The sequence below is a fragment of the Oryx dammah genome, unplaced genomic scaffold, assembly GCF_014754425.2.
Source record: "Oryx dammah isolate SB20612 unplaced genomic scaffold, SCBI_Odam_1.1 HiC_scaffold_13, whole genome shotgun sequence".
NCBI classification, from domain to species: domain Eukaryota; kingdom Metazoa; phylum Chordata; class Mammalia; order Artiodactyla; family Bovidae; genus Oryx; species Oryx dammah.
Genome location: NW_024070197.1, coordinates 56,810,706 through 56,828,768, shown reverse-complemented (window position 1 = coordinate 56,828,768; position 18,063 = coordinate 56,810,706). Strand labels below are relative to the sequence as shown.

Below are 18,063 nucleotides of genomic sequence, written 5' to 3'. Positions count from 1 at the left end.
AAGGTTTGGTGTTGATGGTAGTATTCATACCCCCTCACTGCCTCTCTCCTCCATTACCTCCTCGTAGTTGAAGATTCCCAGCTGAAGGCTGATCATTGTTTCTGCCGCATCAAAGAGGGTTTTGTAGGAACGGAGTTTCCAACCAAAGATTAAGTTTGACTGTTAAGGAAAGAGTCCTTATGAACAAGGAAAGAAACCATGCCACCCCCAAAGGGTGTTGTTTGACAGCAGAGTCAGCAGTCTGGATCAGCCACATCCTTGGCCTGGCAATACTGTCCATGTCACAGGGCCTTCAAATGGGTGTGTGTACACACTTATTTCTGTAGGGGATGCACATGCACCTGGGCTCACACACCAACACTCGGAGGCCAATGCTGTGGTCTCCCAGATGGTCATTCTAAGGCTCAGTAATGGTGCTGCGCTCTCTGCAGCCCCAGCCTCTTTGCTCTGGGGGATTTGGGTTGGATGCACAACAGGCTTCTGCCTGGGCGGGACCAGCCTCCCCACCATGGTTTCCTCTCACCACAGTTACCCCCTCCTCAAAGATTTCCCCATAGCTCTTGCATCAGAGGGAAGCCCAGCAGTTCCTCGGCCCTGAGTTGGTGACTCCTGGTCCCACAGGACACTGCAGTGTCCTTGCAGCCCACACACTGCAGATGGAGGACTGAAAAAAATCCACATGAATTAAAGGATGGGATGGCGTACTTTTAACAAAGCCAGATTCCAACTTGTTAGCCAATACCCTCCATCCCTTATCAGCAGACTTCAACCCATTTCTGAGAGTGAGAGAGGAAGATGAGGTGGGGTCAGTGGCGTGAGAGCCAGGACTGGGGTGAAAAGGGCAGGGAAAGGTTAGAGGTGGAGTGGAGACTAGGATAAGATGCGCTGCTGCATGGTATGGACATCAGGGGGTGACAAAGGTGAGAGACTGGATGGGGCAGGGTGAGAATTGGGAAGGGGGCTGGTGTGGGTTGGGGCTGGGTGAAGGGTCACAGAGAGGTGGGAGCCTGGGTTACAGTGGGAATCATAGACTTGGAGAGGATGGGGCTGAAGCTTATTGAGATGGAAATCAGCATGTGTCAGAGGGTCTTTGTTTCTCATTTTACTCGATAGTAAAAAAAATAATTAATAGTTGAAAAAAATTGTTTTCAGTCACATAAGAGCATGATTGTCAAAAAGCTGTCAGTGTTAAGGAGCTAAATGAAGAGGTTTCGGCCCTTCTAAGTTCATGCCTCATGTGTAGGGCATCAGGCACCAACATGGCCTGCAGTCGTGTCCATCTTCTCTCCCCAATCTCTGTCCCACCTCAGGGTCAGGGACTGCCCACTTCACCTCTGCATCCCCTGGCCTGAGGGAGGGCTCTGTGCATGTCACAGTAGCTGGGATGTCAGGACAACTGGCCCTTAAGGCAGAGTAGGTAAAGAAAGGAGTCCTTGGCAGATAGTTGGTCCCTTCAGTCTTAGAGACTACACTTCCTCACTCTTATCCAGCCAAGGTGTCCAGCCTCTGCCATTTGGGGTGACCAGTTCATGAGCTCCCAGCTGGAAGGCCCCAGACTCAGAAAGAAGATCCGCCATCTCCCTCAGGTTCCCAGGCTTTTCCTAGCCCCCCAACTCTCCACCACTGAGCAGCCGTTACTTCTGAGGAGACCAGCCCAGAAAGTTTTCCCAAAGGAGCCACTCACTGCAAGGGAGTAAGCCAGGAGCATGATAAGGATGACAACGATAAAGCCTGAAATGTCCCCCCAGGCACGATGCAGAGCTGACGTGATCATGTTCATTTGGGGGTTCAGCCTGAACAGATGCCAAAGCTTCACTGTGGATAGGAGTACCAGGAAGGCGAGGATGTAGCCAAGGGCAGCATCGGCAGCTGCAGTCTCGCTGAAGCTGATCCCTCTGTGGGACCAAATGGAGAGACTGGTCTCAGAGACGGTGAGAGCCTCAGCCAGCGCTCATCTGTCAAGATTAGCCTGATCATGGTCTGGGGACAGAGCTGTCCTAACTCCCCAGCCAGGCATTGAAGAGATGGTGGTCACGGTGAGAGTGAGCATCCTGGTTACAAAAGGGACGGTGCTGATGGTGGTCACAGGACTATTACCTGACAATCTTGGTTAATGGCCACAGAGCTGAGGAAGATTGATAAAGGAGGAATCCTCCCAGAGTTGAGAAGACAGAAGTAAGGGAGTTCCACGAGCCTCCCCTCTTGGTTTGGGGGTCAATGGATGCCACGTCCTCCTGCACACCTGTCTGAGTGTATATCCACACCATCCTTACATTTAAAGGAATGATGGAAGTACTATCCATTTGCTGTGCTGAGGAACCTCAATTGCATTGTTCCATTTGACCTTCAAGACCACAGGGTAAGGTATCACATCTCCATTTTACAGATAAGGACAGATAGTTGGTACAAGGTCACATAGCTAGTGATATAGTGATAAAACCAGTGGTGGAAGAATGAGAGTTGGAATCCAGCTGTGTCTTATTCCACAGTCCAGGCTCTTCCTACCATCCCACCCTGCCTTTCTTGCCCCTTTTGTGCCTGCCTTTGAATGTCAGTTCAGTCTTAATGTTGGTACATTATAGAGTATGACTTATACCTGTATCTATTGACATGGATGACAAACAGGTTATAGAAAAAAATTATATGATCTGAAGTTTATAAAAGCATTTAATATATATAATGCCTGAGAAAAACCATCCTTCTGTGTAACCTCCTGCCTTCCATTTTCTCCCCTTTGTGGGGTTTGTGCATGAAGTTTGTTAATGAAGGACACAGTCTAGGATAGAGTGCAGAGTTCAGATTCTAAACTCTGCATTTCCTTGCTGTGTGACCTTGCAGAGACAACCTCTCTGAGCCTCAATTACTTCATCTGCAAAAAAGGGATAACATCATCTCTTAGAAGTTCTAGGAAGATTAAAGTAGATGAGATAATGCTTTTAAAGTGGTGTTTTTATGAATGTGTAAGGTATCCAACAATGACTCAATAAATGTTAGCCATATCTGTACAATCAATAGATGTTTCAGAGTAAGTACAAGATCCTGGAGACATAAACTAGGTTTGAATTATTTCTCTGCCACTTTTTTGTTTTGTGGCATTGGGGAAGTCCCGTTACCTCTCTAATTTCCTTATTTGTGAACTGGAGTGATGACAACATTTACCTCCATGGCTTCTCCTGAGGATCCAATGTTAGTCCCTCCTGCACAGCACAGAGTGGACTCTTGGTAAATGGTAGCAGATGTGGGTTGACTGGGCACTAATACTTGCAAAGACCCTGCCCCCAAAGCTGGGAGGGACCTATAGAGTGTCACATAGTCCTATGCTTTGGTAAGATTTGCAAAAGATTCTATTTTTGTCTTTGAGTCCTCTCCAGTTGTGTTTGCTTCAGACCCCAAGTCTAAGTGCTACAGCTAGAGTTATTTTTTAAAGAGTAACCTCGGATCCTCTGAGAGCCAGCAGGATTTCAGAAGCCTCCCTCTGGGCCACTCAGAGCTGGAGGCAGCAGTGTCAGTGTTAGTGGTAGGAGTTGGGGCCTGAGGCAGAGCCACTTACTCTTCCCCGTGTTTTCGATAGCGCTGGAGGTCACGCTCCACCAGGACAGCCCTCTTCACAAACACCGCCAGGGCACTCCAGCTGGCCAGGATGATGGCCAGCTCCAGAATGTTCCACTTGCTGTGGAAATAGCACCACTTTTGCTTCCTCAGGAGCTTGCCCTGGGAAAGGAGCCAGAGGTTCTAATAAACGCTGTGGATCCCTAGGGGTTTCCCAGAGCCCTGGCTTCATATGCGTAGAGCACAGGGGCTTCTCCCCAATCCTGGTGCATGGACCTCACCTGTCCCCATCATCAGTCGGGGCTGCAGAATTTGTGGGTATTTAAGAGAAAGTACAGGATCTAATAAAAAAAGCACTTAATTCTCTCAGATGCAAAAAAAAAAAAAAAAAAGGTGAGGGGAGAAGGGAGGAAGAAAACTCTCTCCTCAAAAAAGCATTTACTTTAGAAAACTTATAACTGTGAATTCTTTCTCTGCCTCTTTGAGATGCAAGAACTTTCCTGGTGGCTCAGACAGTAAAGAATCTGCCTGCAGTGCAGGAGATTCGAGTTTGATCCCTGGGTTGGAAAGATCCCCTGAAGAAGGAAATGGCAACCCACTCTAGTACTTTTGCCTGGAAAATCCCATGGACAGAGGAGCCTGCCGGGCTACAGTCCATGGGGTCTCAAAGAGTCGGACGTGAGTGACTAACACACACATAAAAGCCAATACATAAGAACTGACTTGACCCTTAATTTGAGATGTATGTACATCTTTTTAAAGCTAAACAATCCTCTTAAGGGAAGTGAAGTCATTCAGTCTTGTCTCACTCTTTGCAACCACATGGACTGTAGCCCGCCAGGCTCCTCTGATCCATGGGATTTTCCAGGCAAGAGTGCTGGAGTGGGTTGCCATTTCCTTCTCCAGGGGATCTTTCCAACCCAGGGATCAAACCCAAATCTCCTGCATTTCAGGCAAACGCTTTACTGTCTGAGCCACCAGAGAAACAAAAACAATCCTCTTGCCCAACGTTAAAAGTCAGAAATTTTTTTCTCAAGGGCCAAGGAGTCATCTCTTTGAAATGTAGTCATCAAGGAAGATAGAGCCCTTATCTCCCAGGTTCTCTGGGAAGGTAGGAGCCAAGGCACTTGGTTACAAGTTGGAAAATTACCTCCTGTTGTAAACACAGAAGTCTGTTTTTTCCATTTCGTAAAGGCAGTTAGCAAACTCAGGTGGCTACCACAATTAACAGGTGAACTTAGGTTGAACTAGTGGTATAAACAATCCTGCTGCTGCTCCTGCTGCTAAGTCGCTTCAGTCGCGTCCGACTCTGTGCAACCCCATAGACGGCAGCCCACCAGGCTCCCCTGTCCCTGGGATTCTCCAGGCAAGAACACTGGAGTGGGTTGCCATTTCCTTCTCCAGTGCATGAAAGTGAAAAGTGAAGTCGCTCAGTCATGTTGGACTCTTAGCAACCCCATGGACTACAGCCCACCAGGCTCCTCCGTCCATGGGATTTTCCAGGCAAGAGTACTGGAGTGGGATGCCATTGCCTTCTAGTGGTATAAACAATCCTATAGTGGTATAAATGGTATTCCAAGTCCTCTTAAGGATTAGTCAACATTAAGAGTGGATGTGTATCTGCCTGAAGATATGCAAGGGTGAGATTTATTTGTCTTTACAACCTCTTTATCAAATTGTCTGGGATGAGCTTCACATTCAGTTTAATGCTTTGTTATTTAGTTGCTAAGTCATATCCGACTCTTTGAGACCCCATGGACTGTAGCCCGCCAGGCTCCTTTGTCCATGGGGATTCTCCCAGGCAGGAATACTGGAGTTGCCGTTTCCTTCTCTGGGGGATCTTCCCAACCCAGGGATTGAACACATGGCTCCTGCATGGACAGGCAGATTCTCTACCACTGATCCACTAGGGGGTTCAATGCCTAATCAATTAAAAAAAAACATGAGTTGTTTTCTTAGGGGGAATAGGAGTTATTATTAAATGAGAACAGTGTGTGCTCTTGCCCTCCCTCTCAGTCCTTTCCCTTACATGCAAGAGAATCTTGTGTTGTCTGTTCCACTTCCCTCCTCTTTCCCACTCCTCTGGAAGAAGGACATGTGTTTGTCTGGTAAGAGGCTAAATTCACCTCTTTTATAAAGAGATGGAGGGATTTTTAACTGTTTAAGCAGCGTGATGAGAAGGATTTAAGAGTTTTAGAGGCTTTCTGAAGCAGCTGCAGGTAGAGTGTGAGGGCTATGGAGAGGAGAGGTGGGTGGTGGATGGGCCTCCTTTGATGTTGTTAGAGAAATGCAGGGACTTAAACTGCTATTAGGTAACTGTTGGCTGGTGGTTTTGAATTGGCAGTGCTTAGAGACCATGTGGAATCCAGGTTTATGGATCACTGTGCAACATGGTGGTAAATGTGGGAAAGGGGATTTATCCTAATTCCTAGAGACCACCCAGGAAGGACCATCCTAAAAGTCTCAGTTCCTGAGAGGTGCCTGAGCTGGGTCAGCCCTCGGGGCCAGCAGGGGATGTGGAAGATTGCCAGCTAAGCAGAACATCTTCCTTTCCCTTCTTTAGGCCCCCTGTGAGGAAGAGGGGAGTAGGGAGAGAGAACAGGCAGGCACATGCCCACTCCATCCTCATGGAGCCACAAGCCCGCCCCTCACCTGCACGACCATGTAGTAGAGGAGGAACAGGAAGTAGACGATCTCCGCGGCTACCACGAAGGGGTGCCAGCCGTCAGTAAAGGGGTACAGGCGCAGGCTCTGCAGGTGCACGTGTGCAAAGAAGGTTCCTGCAAAGCAGAGTGTGTTCTCCTCACCCACGGCCACATGCCCACTCAATACCGGAAGTCATCAGTGAGATGAAGTGAACTCAAACCCTTCTGAGGGGTGGCCACGGGCAGAAAAGAAGATAGAGGTCCTTCTAACCCACAGACCAAGGGACTGAAAGGGGAAGGCCAGAAACGGCTGCCGTATCTGATGGGACAAGGCGGGCTGCAGTAGAAGACAGCCTCCTGCCTTTTCCTTCAGCACCCTCATCACCTCCAGCCACAGCATACCTGCTTGCCTAACGTCAATTTACTCCAAGTTGGCTTGTTTAAGGCCATTTCATCTAAAGAGAACGCTGGAGATCAATTCAGCTGTTAACCAATATGCCTAAAATTCAACCTTTTTTAGAATTCTTTTTCATCCATTTGTGTCTTTTCCTAAACCAATTTGACTAATAAGGCTACTGCCTGTAAAGATAAAGCCAGTCCGAAAAATGGCAGACTGGAGAGATACAAGTCACCTGAGACCTTGCTGACATCAGTGGGCTGCTGAATCAGCTAGACCAGAAACCTACACCATGCTTCTCATTTGTAGAAATAAATTAATCAGGTTGTGCTGGGAACAAATTGTTTAAAAGGTTCTTAAACCGCCAGAGAGATGGCAAAAAGAAATAGGAAATTACAAGACGTGCGAATAAATCCCCCAAAAAGGATTTGAAAGAAACTTTTGACAGTAGCAAATGATAATGGAAGTTGAAAGCCTTTTACTGTTCACTTTACACAGTCCTGAAATTTTAAAAGAACTACAAATATTACTTTTTAAAATATGTAATTTATAGAATTCCTGGCAGTCCAGTTAGGACCCTGTGCTTCCACTTCTGGGGACCCAGGTTAAATGCCAGGTCAGGAGAGTAAGATCCCACATGCCACAAAGAGTGGCCAGGGGAAAAAAAAAGGTCATATTTTTAAAGTTTTATTTTTAAAAAAGAGGTGGTTGATTTTAGGAAAATTGATTATTAGCTGAAGAGGGCTTAAATCAGTGTTTTTAGTGGATTATGATTAGCATTAAAAAAGGGTGGAAAGCAGGGAATGGAGAGAAAGAATAGAACACAAAATAGTATTACATGTAGTTAAGGAAATTATTTTTGAAGCCCTTTATTGGTATGTGTGTATTAGAATTTGATGTAAAATGAACTTTTACGTGTAGGTTGCATGTAACTTTTGCATTGTACATTGAGATACTGTAAATAAAGTGTGATTTAGGTGAAGTTATCTGTTACCAGGTCACCCCCTCCCCAGGCCTTCACTGCTAAGCCCCCAACCCCACGCACAGGAGAGTGGAAAGCTCAAGAACATGAGCTGTCTTCAGACCCCAACTGTCTCCCAGACTTGAGAGACAGGCCAGAGGGAAATGCAGGCAGCCAGGAAGAAGGGTGGAGCAGCCCTGAAACTTTGCCTTTAGGGGCAAAGGCAGAACTAAGACCCTTTTGCCCTGGAGTTCTGGCCTGGGGATGAGGAGCCCTAGCCCAGAGGGAGGGGTGTCTATCATCTGGAACATGCAGATAGGTTCACAGGCGAGCCTACCCACCAAGGGCGCTGGTCTCCAGGGTCAGAGTGACAATGCCGACCAGGTTGACGTTAGCGTTGTAGACCGTGAACTCCACAAACACGGCTCTGGTCCAGCTGTCCAGCCAGGTGTTGTCAAAGAGATACCGGAGGGTTCTGTGGGAAGAGGCGCGTTTAGGGGTGTCTCAGTGCATAGGGCTCCCTGCCCTCTCGGCCCAGGGAGGAGCCCAACGCTTCTTGTCAAGATTCCTCCCCCTGTTTCTCCTCTGCGCCCCAGGCCCCAGGGCCTTCAGGCTGCTCCTGGGAGTGCAGAGGTTCTAAGAATGTGGTCCCCAGACTGCTAGCATCACATCATCTGGAAACGTGTTAGAAATGCAAATTCTCAAGCTCCACCCCGGATCTCCCCAGTCAGAATCTCTGGGGATGGGGACCTGGGAATCTGTGCTTTGGTGAGCCATCCAGGGGATTATGATGTGGTTTTTTGGTTTGTTTTACCCATTATCTATCTCTGTCTATCTTTTTTAAGTATACTTGATGTACAATGTTAGTTCAGGTGTACAGCATAGTGATTCAGTATTTTTATAGATTTTAATAATTTCCATTAAAGTTATTACAAAGTAAGGCCTATAATTCTCTGTGCTGGACAATATATCCTTGTTGCTTGTCTATTTCATTTTCATTTTTATTATTTTTTTGGCATGTGGAGTAGCATGCGAGATCTCAGTTCCCTGACCAGAGAGATCAAATCCATGCCCCCTGCAGTGGAAGCATGGAGTCTTAACCACTGGACCACCAGGGAAGTCCCAATCTTATACATAGTACTTAGTATCTGATGCATTTTAAAGTTTGAGGACATGGTGTTAGAGGAGCCACATAGAACATTAGGGGCTTAGCAGGCAGCAGCTATAGCTGCCACAGTCCCTCTTGGGCTGGAAGTTCACAAAACCAGTTCCCAGAGATCTGCTCACAAGTGTTGTGGGAACAGCATGTGCCAGAGGGACCTGGATTCAAAACTTGCCTGCCTCATAGGCAAGCTGATAACATCTCGAGGTCTCAGCTTCCTCATCTGCAGTGGTGTTAACACCAGTGCCTCGGGATCATTATGAAGAGAAAATATAAATATGTGTGTGTGTGCTTGCAGTATTAATAATAATAGCTGTTATTAGAGCAGTAATGATGGGCCTGTCTTAAAATATGCCCCATCCCTGGTGAGTTTGGGACTTCCCTGGTAGCTCAACTGGTAAAGAATCTCCCTGCAATGTGGGAGACCCCAATTTGATTCCTGGGTCGGGAAGATCCCCTGGAGAAAGGAAGAGCTACCCACTCCAGTATTCTGGCCTGGAGAATTCCGTGGGGTTGCAAAGAGTCAGATGTGACTGAGCGACTTTCGCTTTTCTGGTGGGTACGCACCCTGCTGAATGTGTCAGTTCTGAGTGGCAGGAAAACACCTCTTATGTGGAAATAGACTATTTCTGGCCTGTCCTTAATCCCAGAGGACCCCGCCAGGTGTTTTCTTTTGGCGTTTGTTACCTCTGTTCCTTGATGTTGTAATAATGCAGCGGAGGAGCCAGAGGTTCACACGGGTTTACTCACTCACCCGGATCTACACTGCTAACAGGAGCAGTCCCAGGTTTCAAACCTCCAACACTAGAGCGTGCTGGGAGACGGTGTGCATGAGCCCTGTGTGCCCCCACACATTCAGGCCCAGTGTTCCAGAAACACGAGGTTCTGCTGGGCTTTACCCAGGCCTCATCTCAGCGCTGAGTTTGCAGTGGGCAGCTTCAAGGAATGGGGTGATGTCCTCCTTCAGACAAAGAGCAGGCTTGCTTCTGCCACTGTAGAAACAGTGGATAAAGTGCTCCATACGCAGTGTTCCTCCTTGGTACTGTCATTCCCTGCATGGGCAAGCATCTATCATGGCCCTTCCTGGGGACTGTCCCATCACCATGAAGCTCTGCTACTGTTTTTTGCTGTGAAGAGTGAAATCCTTTGTCTCTGACCTAGGAGTCTTGTGTCTTCTGCCAGCATCCATGAAACAAACTAGCATGTTAGCTTATGAGTAGGTAAAACCTCAGAACTTGCAAATTTGTGGTTAAGGTTTAAGAGCCCTAACCACTTCCTACTTGGCTGGTGGTGGGTGCTTTGTGTGATCCTGAGTTCCCCATCTCTCTACTGTTTCTAACCGAGGCCACCAGGCTTGGTGCCCAGGCTGAGAATCCTGGAGGCAGGATTTCTCTTCCAACTTGGAGACTGCATAGTTCCCAGAGGCCTGAAAATACTACCTGAGTGCCTCTGAATCCCCCAGGCCCTCCCCACAATGATAAAATGAGCTTGGCTTAGCCCTGTTTTGAAGGCTGCACCCCTGGAATCAAGCAAATGTCTTTTCTCTGCTGCACATGAACCAGGTAAGCCTTACCTTGATGCACTTTGGCGATCAGTCCCCAAGGGGACCACGTAACCTCCTCCCCGGTACACGGTGAGTTTGCCCCAGAGGGGATACCCTCGGCGCTGGCTCTGGCTCTGGCTCTGGTACCGCCAAGCCTGGGAGAAGTCATTGCTGTTGTTGAGGACAGAGGCATTCCAACCTTCCCCGTAGTCTGACAGGTCTTCCACATCCAGGGAATATGGTGCACGGCACCTGTCAAGAAAAGCCTGCAGCTGCGGGCCAAGAAGGCAGGAGCTCTCCTGGACCCTCACTTGGCGAATCTGGGCGCTGCCAACCAGCTTGGCGTTCCCATCAGTGACAAAGCCTGGGGATGAGAAACACGTGGGTAAATATAGCCATCAACATCATCTTAACATATTCCAAGCTTTTTGGCCTGGATGCTAACATGACCTCCAGTGTACCCACGTAGAATCAGCCAAGAGAAGTTCATGGCCAGCCACATTCAACCATTCATCACCATCTCCCCACCTTGGACCTGGTCTACTTTTTGCATAACTTCTCTTGAGGAATGACACACCCTACCCAGGCATCGTCTTGGAGACCATTTTTGTCCTTTCCCTCAGTGCTCATCCTGTGAGTCAACAGGGCCCATCAGCGTGCATCTTCGATGTTCCCACCTCCTTTTCTCCATCACCTCTGCCTCTTGTCCTTACATCCGTCCCATCATTTCTCCCTAGCTTCCTAACCTACCTACCCTCTACTTCAGATTCCATGTGCTGTTTATACCACAGAACTGATTGTTACTGCCTCACAAAGAAGCTGTCAATGGCTCTTCACTTCCTTAAACATAAACTGTGAACTTCCAGAGCCTTCATGATGTGGCCCCTGTTCCTCTCTTCTGCTTTGCTTCTCACAGGTCCTCTACTCCTACCCCACAAGGCAGCCACACTCAACACTCTGTATTTCCAGGAAGTGTAGTGCCTTGGTGTCTCAGGCTTGCCTTCACTCATGTTGTCCTTTCTGCCTGCCATATCATTTCTGCCTGGCCAACTCTGGCTCAGTTAGCTAAGAAGGAGGTTCTCTACACTGCATTCTGGGAGGGTTAGGGGCCCTCAGAGGGTCTCTCCTTCAAAGCATATCGCTCTGTGGTTATTGGTTCTCTGTAAGGCTGAGGCAGTGACTCACTGCTGTTCCAAGAAAGGAGTGTGTGCAAGGTGCTGATACACATCCTGGGCTGGGAACAATACCTGGGTAATGACTGTACAGGTTGCTCACAAGGGTGGTGTTGGCCCATGTGAAGAACTGCTGGAAGCTCAGCACAGTTGAAAAGCCTTGGGTGAAGCTGTGCTCGAGGTGTCTGTTGAAGTGATAGGCGCTGGGGTCCCTCTGCCCATAGGCAACCAGCAGCAGCATCCACAGAAAGCCCAGGTACGCTGGGAAGGGAGACACAGCCCCTCGTCAGGCAGAAGCCCCAACTCCTGCCAAGCGCAGGGCAAGTTGTGGAAAGGCACATGGCTCAGAACAGTTGAGGTCTTGTAGACCTGTCACTTGCCTCTCTGGTGACAAAGGAGCCAGTCCTTATAAGGACGGCAGAAAGGAGCAAAGTCCACAGGCCATGAGCCTCTGTCTGGGTTCAAATTCCAGCTCTGACATTTCCTACCCATGTGCCCTTCACAAGTGACTTAACCCTTCTGAGTCTCCTTCTCCTCGTCTGTGAAGTGGAGATGAAAATTCTGTCACACAGAGTTGTGATGGAGTCAACAAGTTAATGTTCATAAAGCACTTAAAGTAGTGCCTGCATGGACTTTGTGCTGTCTGAATGTTTCTTAAAGAGGATTTTTTAAAAATGGGGCTCCAGGGACTCCCCTGGTGGTCCAGGGCTTCCACTGCAGGGGGCACAGGTTTGATCCCTGGTTGGGAGCTAATACCCCACATGCTGCGCGGCACGGCAAAAAAAAAAGGGGGGTTCTCTGCCAAGTTACAACGCTCAGGATAGAGTGATAAAGATGACAGATGTGTTCCCTACCCTCATCTGTAAACAGATGAGTGTGACCTAAGGGCCATTAAGTACAAAGATTTAGTTTAGAAAGCCTGAAGTTAGAATCACGTGGGGGATGCATAACCTTACTGAACCGGAATCTCTGGGTCCATGGCTTGGGAATATGCATTCTGGCACCCCTCCCCCCACATCAAGATGACTTATTGGGGTTCTGCCCACACCCTTCTTGTTCTTCATTCTGTATATGCAATTCCTACGCAAGCTCCTACTAAAGCTGTGTGCTTTAGCCATACACGCTTGGCCAGTGGAAGCACAAACTCAAGCATGGCCTCCTTGTCATGGAAGCTATGGGAGAGTGTGTTTCATGAAACAAAGGAATGAACCAAGAAGGATGAAAATATGAGATCCAGGCCACAGCTTCAACACAGTAGAATAATAAAGAGAATTCTCAGGGCCCAGTGAAGAGGGACCTCAGAATGACAGTAGCCAGTCTTTACAAGAGCTTGTCAGAGGACTCCCGGAGGACTCCCCCAGAAGATGAAGAGACAAAATGTCTCATGTGAATGCACATCTCACGAGACATCTAGAACACTAATCAGGGGTTGACCAATGCCTGGAAAACCAAATGAATAAACAGAGCAGAAACAGTAGGAAAAAAAAGAGATTGTACCACATCTGTTCAAGTCTGTGTTAAGAACCAGCAAGTGGGAAGGTCACTGATAGGTAATCTTGGCTGCCTACCCAAGATTTCTCTGATTAAGGCAAACGCTTTCTGCTCCTTGAGGTGCATGGTTTTCATCTTCTCAATGTCAGAGGCCAGAGGTGGCTGGTAGATATCCTTTCTGCTGTTTCTTCGTGCTCGGAACAAGGCAGAGGGGTCTGTGAAAGTGAAGGGCATAAGAGCAGTCCCCCAAATGGGCAGTGGAACCATGTAGGCATTTGCAACCGAGAGACTCCCCTCACCAGGTACCACGGGACCCATCATTCCCCCTCTGCAGGAGCCATTTCCCAATGCTGCCCTCCATTCCTCTGCCTGGGCTATCCCAGTGCCCAGGGTCCCGTCCCTTCTTCTCCAGGAACAGATGCCTCCCATTACTGTGGTCTCACCAATCACTGGATGCAGTCTTCCTGTGTTCCTGAACTCTAAGGTGGATCTCAGTGCTTCCCGAACTTGGAAAGATGAGGGTATCTAATATCTCAAAGTCCTGTTATGTCTAATTCCAAGTATCTTCTTTCTCAGACCACTTTGCTGCTTACTGCTGCTAAGTCACTTCAGTCGTGTCCGACTCTGTGCAACCCCATAGGCGGCAGCCCACCAGGCTCCGCCATCCCCGGGATTCTCCAGGCAAGAACACTGGAGTGGGTTGCCATTTCCTTCTCCAGTGCATGAAAGTGAAAAGTGAAGGTGAAGTCGCTCAGTCTTGTTTGACTCTTCGCGACCCCATGGACTGCAGCCTACCAGGCTCCTCTGTCCGTGGGATTTTCCAGGCAAGAGTACTGGAGTTGGGTGCCATTGCCTTCTGGCTATAATTTTCATAAACTCACCCTATAGAAGCCTACAATTCAGTGATTTTAGTAAATTTATAGAGTTGTGCCACCATCACCACAACCCAGTTTTAGAGTGTTTCTGTCACCCCTAGAGGTTCCCTCATGTCTCTGAAGTTAGTGTCTGCTCCCACTCTATCTCTGCCCTCAGCCTTGTTAATTTGCTTCTGTATCCATAGATTTTTCTTTCTAGACTTTTCATATAAATAGAGTCATATGTACATATTTTTTTGTATCTGGCATCTTTTATTTAATGATTGATGCTCATCCATGTTGTGTATATTAGTAGTTAGTTTCTTTCTATGTTTGAGTAGTATTCTGTTGAATGGACATACTACGTTTTGTTTAATTCACCTATTGATGGATATTTGGATTACTCCTGGTTTGGGCTATTAAGAATAGTGTGTCTATGAATGTTTTGTATGGACCTATATTTTCATTTCTCTTGGGTAGATTCCTTGGAGTGGCTAAGTATCTTTTGACTATTGCGAATGAAACTGCCTTGAACGTTTGTGTACAGATTCCTGTATGAAAATAAGTCTTCATTTCTCTGGGATAAATGCCCAAGAGTGCAACTGCCGGGTCAAATGGTAAACCCATTTTTAGTTTTGAAAGGAACTGCCAAACTGTTTTCCAGAGTGTCTGTACCATTTTACATTCCCACTGGGACTGTATCAGTCCTCCAGCTTCTCTGCATCCTTGTCTGCATTTGGTATTAACACCGTTTATAGGCAGTCTGATATGGCTATATTGACCCAACTGTCTTTTTAGATCCACGCCCCTCTGTCCATCCCCACTGCTAACGCATGCCATCCCCAGTCTAGGACCATTTCATTAGTCTTCCTTCTGGCCTCCCCACTTCTACCTTTGACCCACTACCTCTGGTCTCCAAGAGCAGTCATAGTAATCTTCCTAAAATCACAAATCTCCTATTTAAGACACTCCAAATCCCCAGCATGGCCCCAGGACATGGCATGGCCTGGTCCTCACCGACTTCTCTGCCCTCATCTTGAACCACTCCTTCCACGTGCACATCCTCTGGGAGCCAGCTTAGGTACCCCTTCGGCAGAGAGGCCTGCACCCTCTTATTGTACCTTCCTCATTCTTTCTTACAAGTCATTCTGTACATTTATTTGTTAGTGTGTCTCCCAAATGGGCTGTTTATTCCAAGTGTGCTAAGTCACTTCAGTCATGTACATCTCTTTGTGACCCCATAGACTGTAGCCTACCAGGCTACTCTGTCCATGGGATTCTCCAGGCAAGAATACTGGAGTGGGTTGCCATGCTCTTCTCCAGGGGATCTTCCCGACCCAGGGATCAAACCTGCATCTCTTACATCTCCTGCCCTGGCAGGTGGGTTCTTTACCTCTAACACCACAAATGCCTTTTATTCTAAGAGCAGTAACCTGTTCCAGCCAGTCAGTGCTGTGTTGCTAGGGCTGAGTGGAGAGCAAGGATTGATTTCAAACAGGCAAGAGGGAACTTTTGGGGGTAACACAGCTATTCTGAATTGTGGTGATAGTTGCACAACTCTATAAATTTACTAAAATCAATGAATTATACACTTACAGTGATTGGATTTTATGTAAATCATGTTCCCAAGGCACTGTATTGCCTGGAACACAGCAAGTACTCCCTGGATAAATGCCAAAGGAATGACCGATGAATATTTAATTGATTGGGAGGCTGACGTCTCTTTGGAGAAAATTAATTTTTGACTTGGAAGATGGTTTTAATGGACTTTTTGGATCTGCAAAGCCAAAACTCTATTGGAGGACAGAAGGATCCAGGCCCATGAGGAGGTCACCATACTGCCTGGGGATATAGGGGTATGGGCTTTTGTTTGCTCCTGTTTTCCCTTGAGAGTCAGAATCTCTGCATAGGCTGTTAGAGTGTTGACTCTGTTCTGTTTGCCTGTTTGTTTTTTGTAATTCTCTTATTGTAGGCACCCTCAGGAGTTTTGGCTGGAAAGTGAGAGGTCAGGTTGGGGGGAAGAGGTCTGGTCATGGGCTCCTCTGACCAGAGGCAGCATAGCTGTGTTCCACTAAAATGCTTTACAAAAGCAGGTGCTGGGCTGGATTTGGGCCCCTGGCTGTTGTTTGCAGACCCTTGTCTGGGAACCCTAATTACAACTCTCATATCCCCCATTCTCACCCCTCACCCCCACGACTTGTGTTTTAGTTCTCTAATGACCTGAACCCTGGAGAGGAAAGCTTGCTTGGTATTACACAGAGGATGATGGCCCCTGCCGAACATGGACCCCATGGTGCCTCTTCATGCTTGGGTGTCAGAAAGGCTTGGATGGGGAGGAATGATGTTGCCCAGGAGACAGAGGAGGAGGCACTTGTTCCTGGATGGTCTGGGGGTGCCTCACCAGTAGAGCTGAAGTCTGATGGGGAGCAAAGGTCTGAGCCCAGGATCACCCAGTGGCTGGGCTCTGTGGGGCTTTCTCAGCCTCATCAGCCCCCTGCCTGCACTCAGGGACCATTACCTGGGCCGGAGAGACGTCCCAGGAGGGGGACCACAGGCTCCTCCTCGTCCTCCACTCGCTTCAACACCAGCGCAAAGAAAGCTGCGAACCCCAGCACCTGGAAAACACCCACCGTGAACCCCAAGCCTGTGTTGGAAACTGTCAATTCCTGGTCTGAGTTGGGTAGAATGGGAGATACATTGGTGTCCTGGGACAGAAGCCATGCTCTGGGGCAGCCAGGTGGGAACCAACCCATCCTCTGCAGAGAGGGCACATGGTCATGAAGTGTGTGTGCGCCTGGTCACCAACCAGGCCAAGACAGGCGAATCCTTGAACTCACCCTGCTTCTGGCATTCCCTGAGCCCTCCCACCCGCTGCTCTCCTTTTGCTTAGCCTTTCTGTTACCTCTCAGCCTGGTGACTTACACCTCCCTAGCATATACGCCTGCCTCCTCCCTCCGTCTGTCCCTCCTTTTCTATATGAAGTAATTCCTCTCGTTACATTGTCTCTGCACCCACAGTATAGAAGCATAAGGCTCAGGACTCTGTTCTTAATATTCTCAGACTGGATTGGGGCAAGCGTTAGGAGCTGTTTTGGGTGGGGGGGTGAGAAAGATTCTGCAATGCCTCATAGGTAGAAAGAGTCTCTCTATAAATTCATTTCCCTCATTTCTATAGCTTCCCTCTACCCCATGCCAGTATTCCTACCGCCCGGCTTCTTCCAGGCCAGATTCAGTGACTCTGACTGCTCACTTGCATAATTTTACATTTTCAGGAATAGGAGGGTATTTCCAGTTCATGGACACATTTAATGACTTGGTGTTTTTATTTTCTGAAGAGAAACTTCTTGTAAGTTGCACATGCCACAATCAAAAGCATCCTAGCCCTGAGGAAATATATCATTCCTGTTTTACATGTGACCTAGGGCAAGATTTTTTTGTGACTTTATCCTCTTTTGTTGTTGTTTTTCAGTCTCTAAATCTTGTCTGACTCTTTGTGACCGTGTGGACTGCAGCACACCAGGCTTCCCAGTCCTTCATCTCCCAGAGTTTGCTCAAACTCATGTCCTCTTTACCTCAGGTCTTCCCATCTGTAAAGTGGAGGCGAAGACCCTCCCAAGGGTGACAGTGATGATGAGATGCCAGCATCTGGCCATGAGGGTGTGTGGGTTATCCTGGTAATTACCTTCCTGCCCCAGGTCTACCCAGAAGTGGCCCTACAGCTGGGTTTGTTGAATGAACAGATGAGGGAACTGCTGAAGCCTAAGGAGGGAGCAGCTGGCAGGAGGGAAAGCATGGACAGAGGGGAGGAGGACATGAGGGCAGCCCCACAGAGGTCCTGACCTTCAGTGGCTGGGTGACAAACATGCTCTCCACGAAGGAGACGGCCATGGAGATGAGCCACTTGAGGGAGCTAGTCCGCCCGTAGTGCAAGCCGTAGAGCATGGTGAAGAAGGCTGCCACCCCACTTGTGACTACCACCAGGAGCCAGCCCACCAGGACACACCACCAGGGCAGGCCTCGAGGGAGCTTGCTTGCCTGCAAGGAACTGCAAGAGAGGGTGGATATAATCAGTGTGGCACCATTTGGGCTCAAGTTCAACTCCTACTCCACCTCCACCAGCTGCATGACTTGGTCAAGCTCCTTGACCCCTCAGACCCTCACTTTTCTCCTTGTCTTGTTCTGTATTCTGTCTGATATACACACAGATATGCTATTGAGGTCACCTTTACTCAGTGCTTACTGGACACAGGAGGGCCGAGAGGAGCTACTCCACATTCAAGGTCAGGAGGG

At 48.2% G+C, this 18,063-nt stretch overlaps 1 protein-coding gene and 1 long non-coding RNA gene across 2 annotated transcripts in view; one reads left to right on the top strand and one right to left on the bottom strand.

Annotated features, from left to right (window-relative positions):
• The window catches only part of PKD1L2 (polycystin 1 like 2), a 101,468-nt gene that overhangs the window by 2,107 nt on the left and 81,298 nt on the right, over nucleotides 1-18,063 (bottom strand). Inside the window, exons 32-41 of the mRNA XM_040253566.1 lie at nucleotides 17,614-17,818; nucleotides 16,293-16,389; nucleotides 12,998-13,135; nucleotides 11,505-11,690; nucleotides 10,288-10,621; nucleotides 7,894-8,027; nucleotides 6,202-6,329; nucleotides 3,551-3,711; nucleotides 1,685-1,895; nucleotides 58-159 (exon numbers count right to left, since the gene is read on the bottom strand). Of these exons, the coding sequence (XP_040109500.1) occupies nucleotides 58-159; nucleotides 1,685-1,895; nucleotides 3,551-3,711; nucleotides 6,202-6,329; nucleotides 7,894-8,027; nucleotides 10,288-10,621; nucleotides 11,505-11,690; nucleotides 12,998-13,135; nucleotides 16,293-16,389; nucleotides 17,614-17,818 (1,696 nt within the window). The remainder of the gene's footprint in view (nucleotides 1-57; nucleotides 160-1,684; nucleotides 1,896-3,550; nucleotides 3,712-6,201; nucleotides 6,330-7,893; nucleotides 8,028-10,287; nucleotides 10,622-11,504; nucleotides 11,691-12,997; nucleotides 13,136-16,292; nucleotides 16,390-17,613; nucleotides 17,819-18,063) is intronic.
• Nucleotides 1-18,063, top strand: part of LOC120872893 — a 25,038-nt gene extending 6,975 nt beyond the window's left edge. The window contains exon 3 of the long non-coding RNA XR_005723369.1: nucleotides 17,979-18,063. This is a non-coding gene — a long non-coding RNA (uncharacterized LOC120872893). The remainder of the gene's footprint in view (nucleotides 1-17,978) is intronic.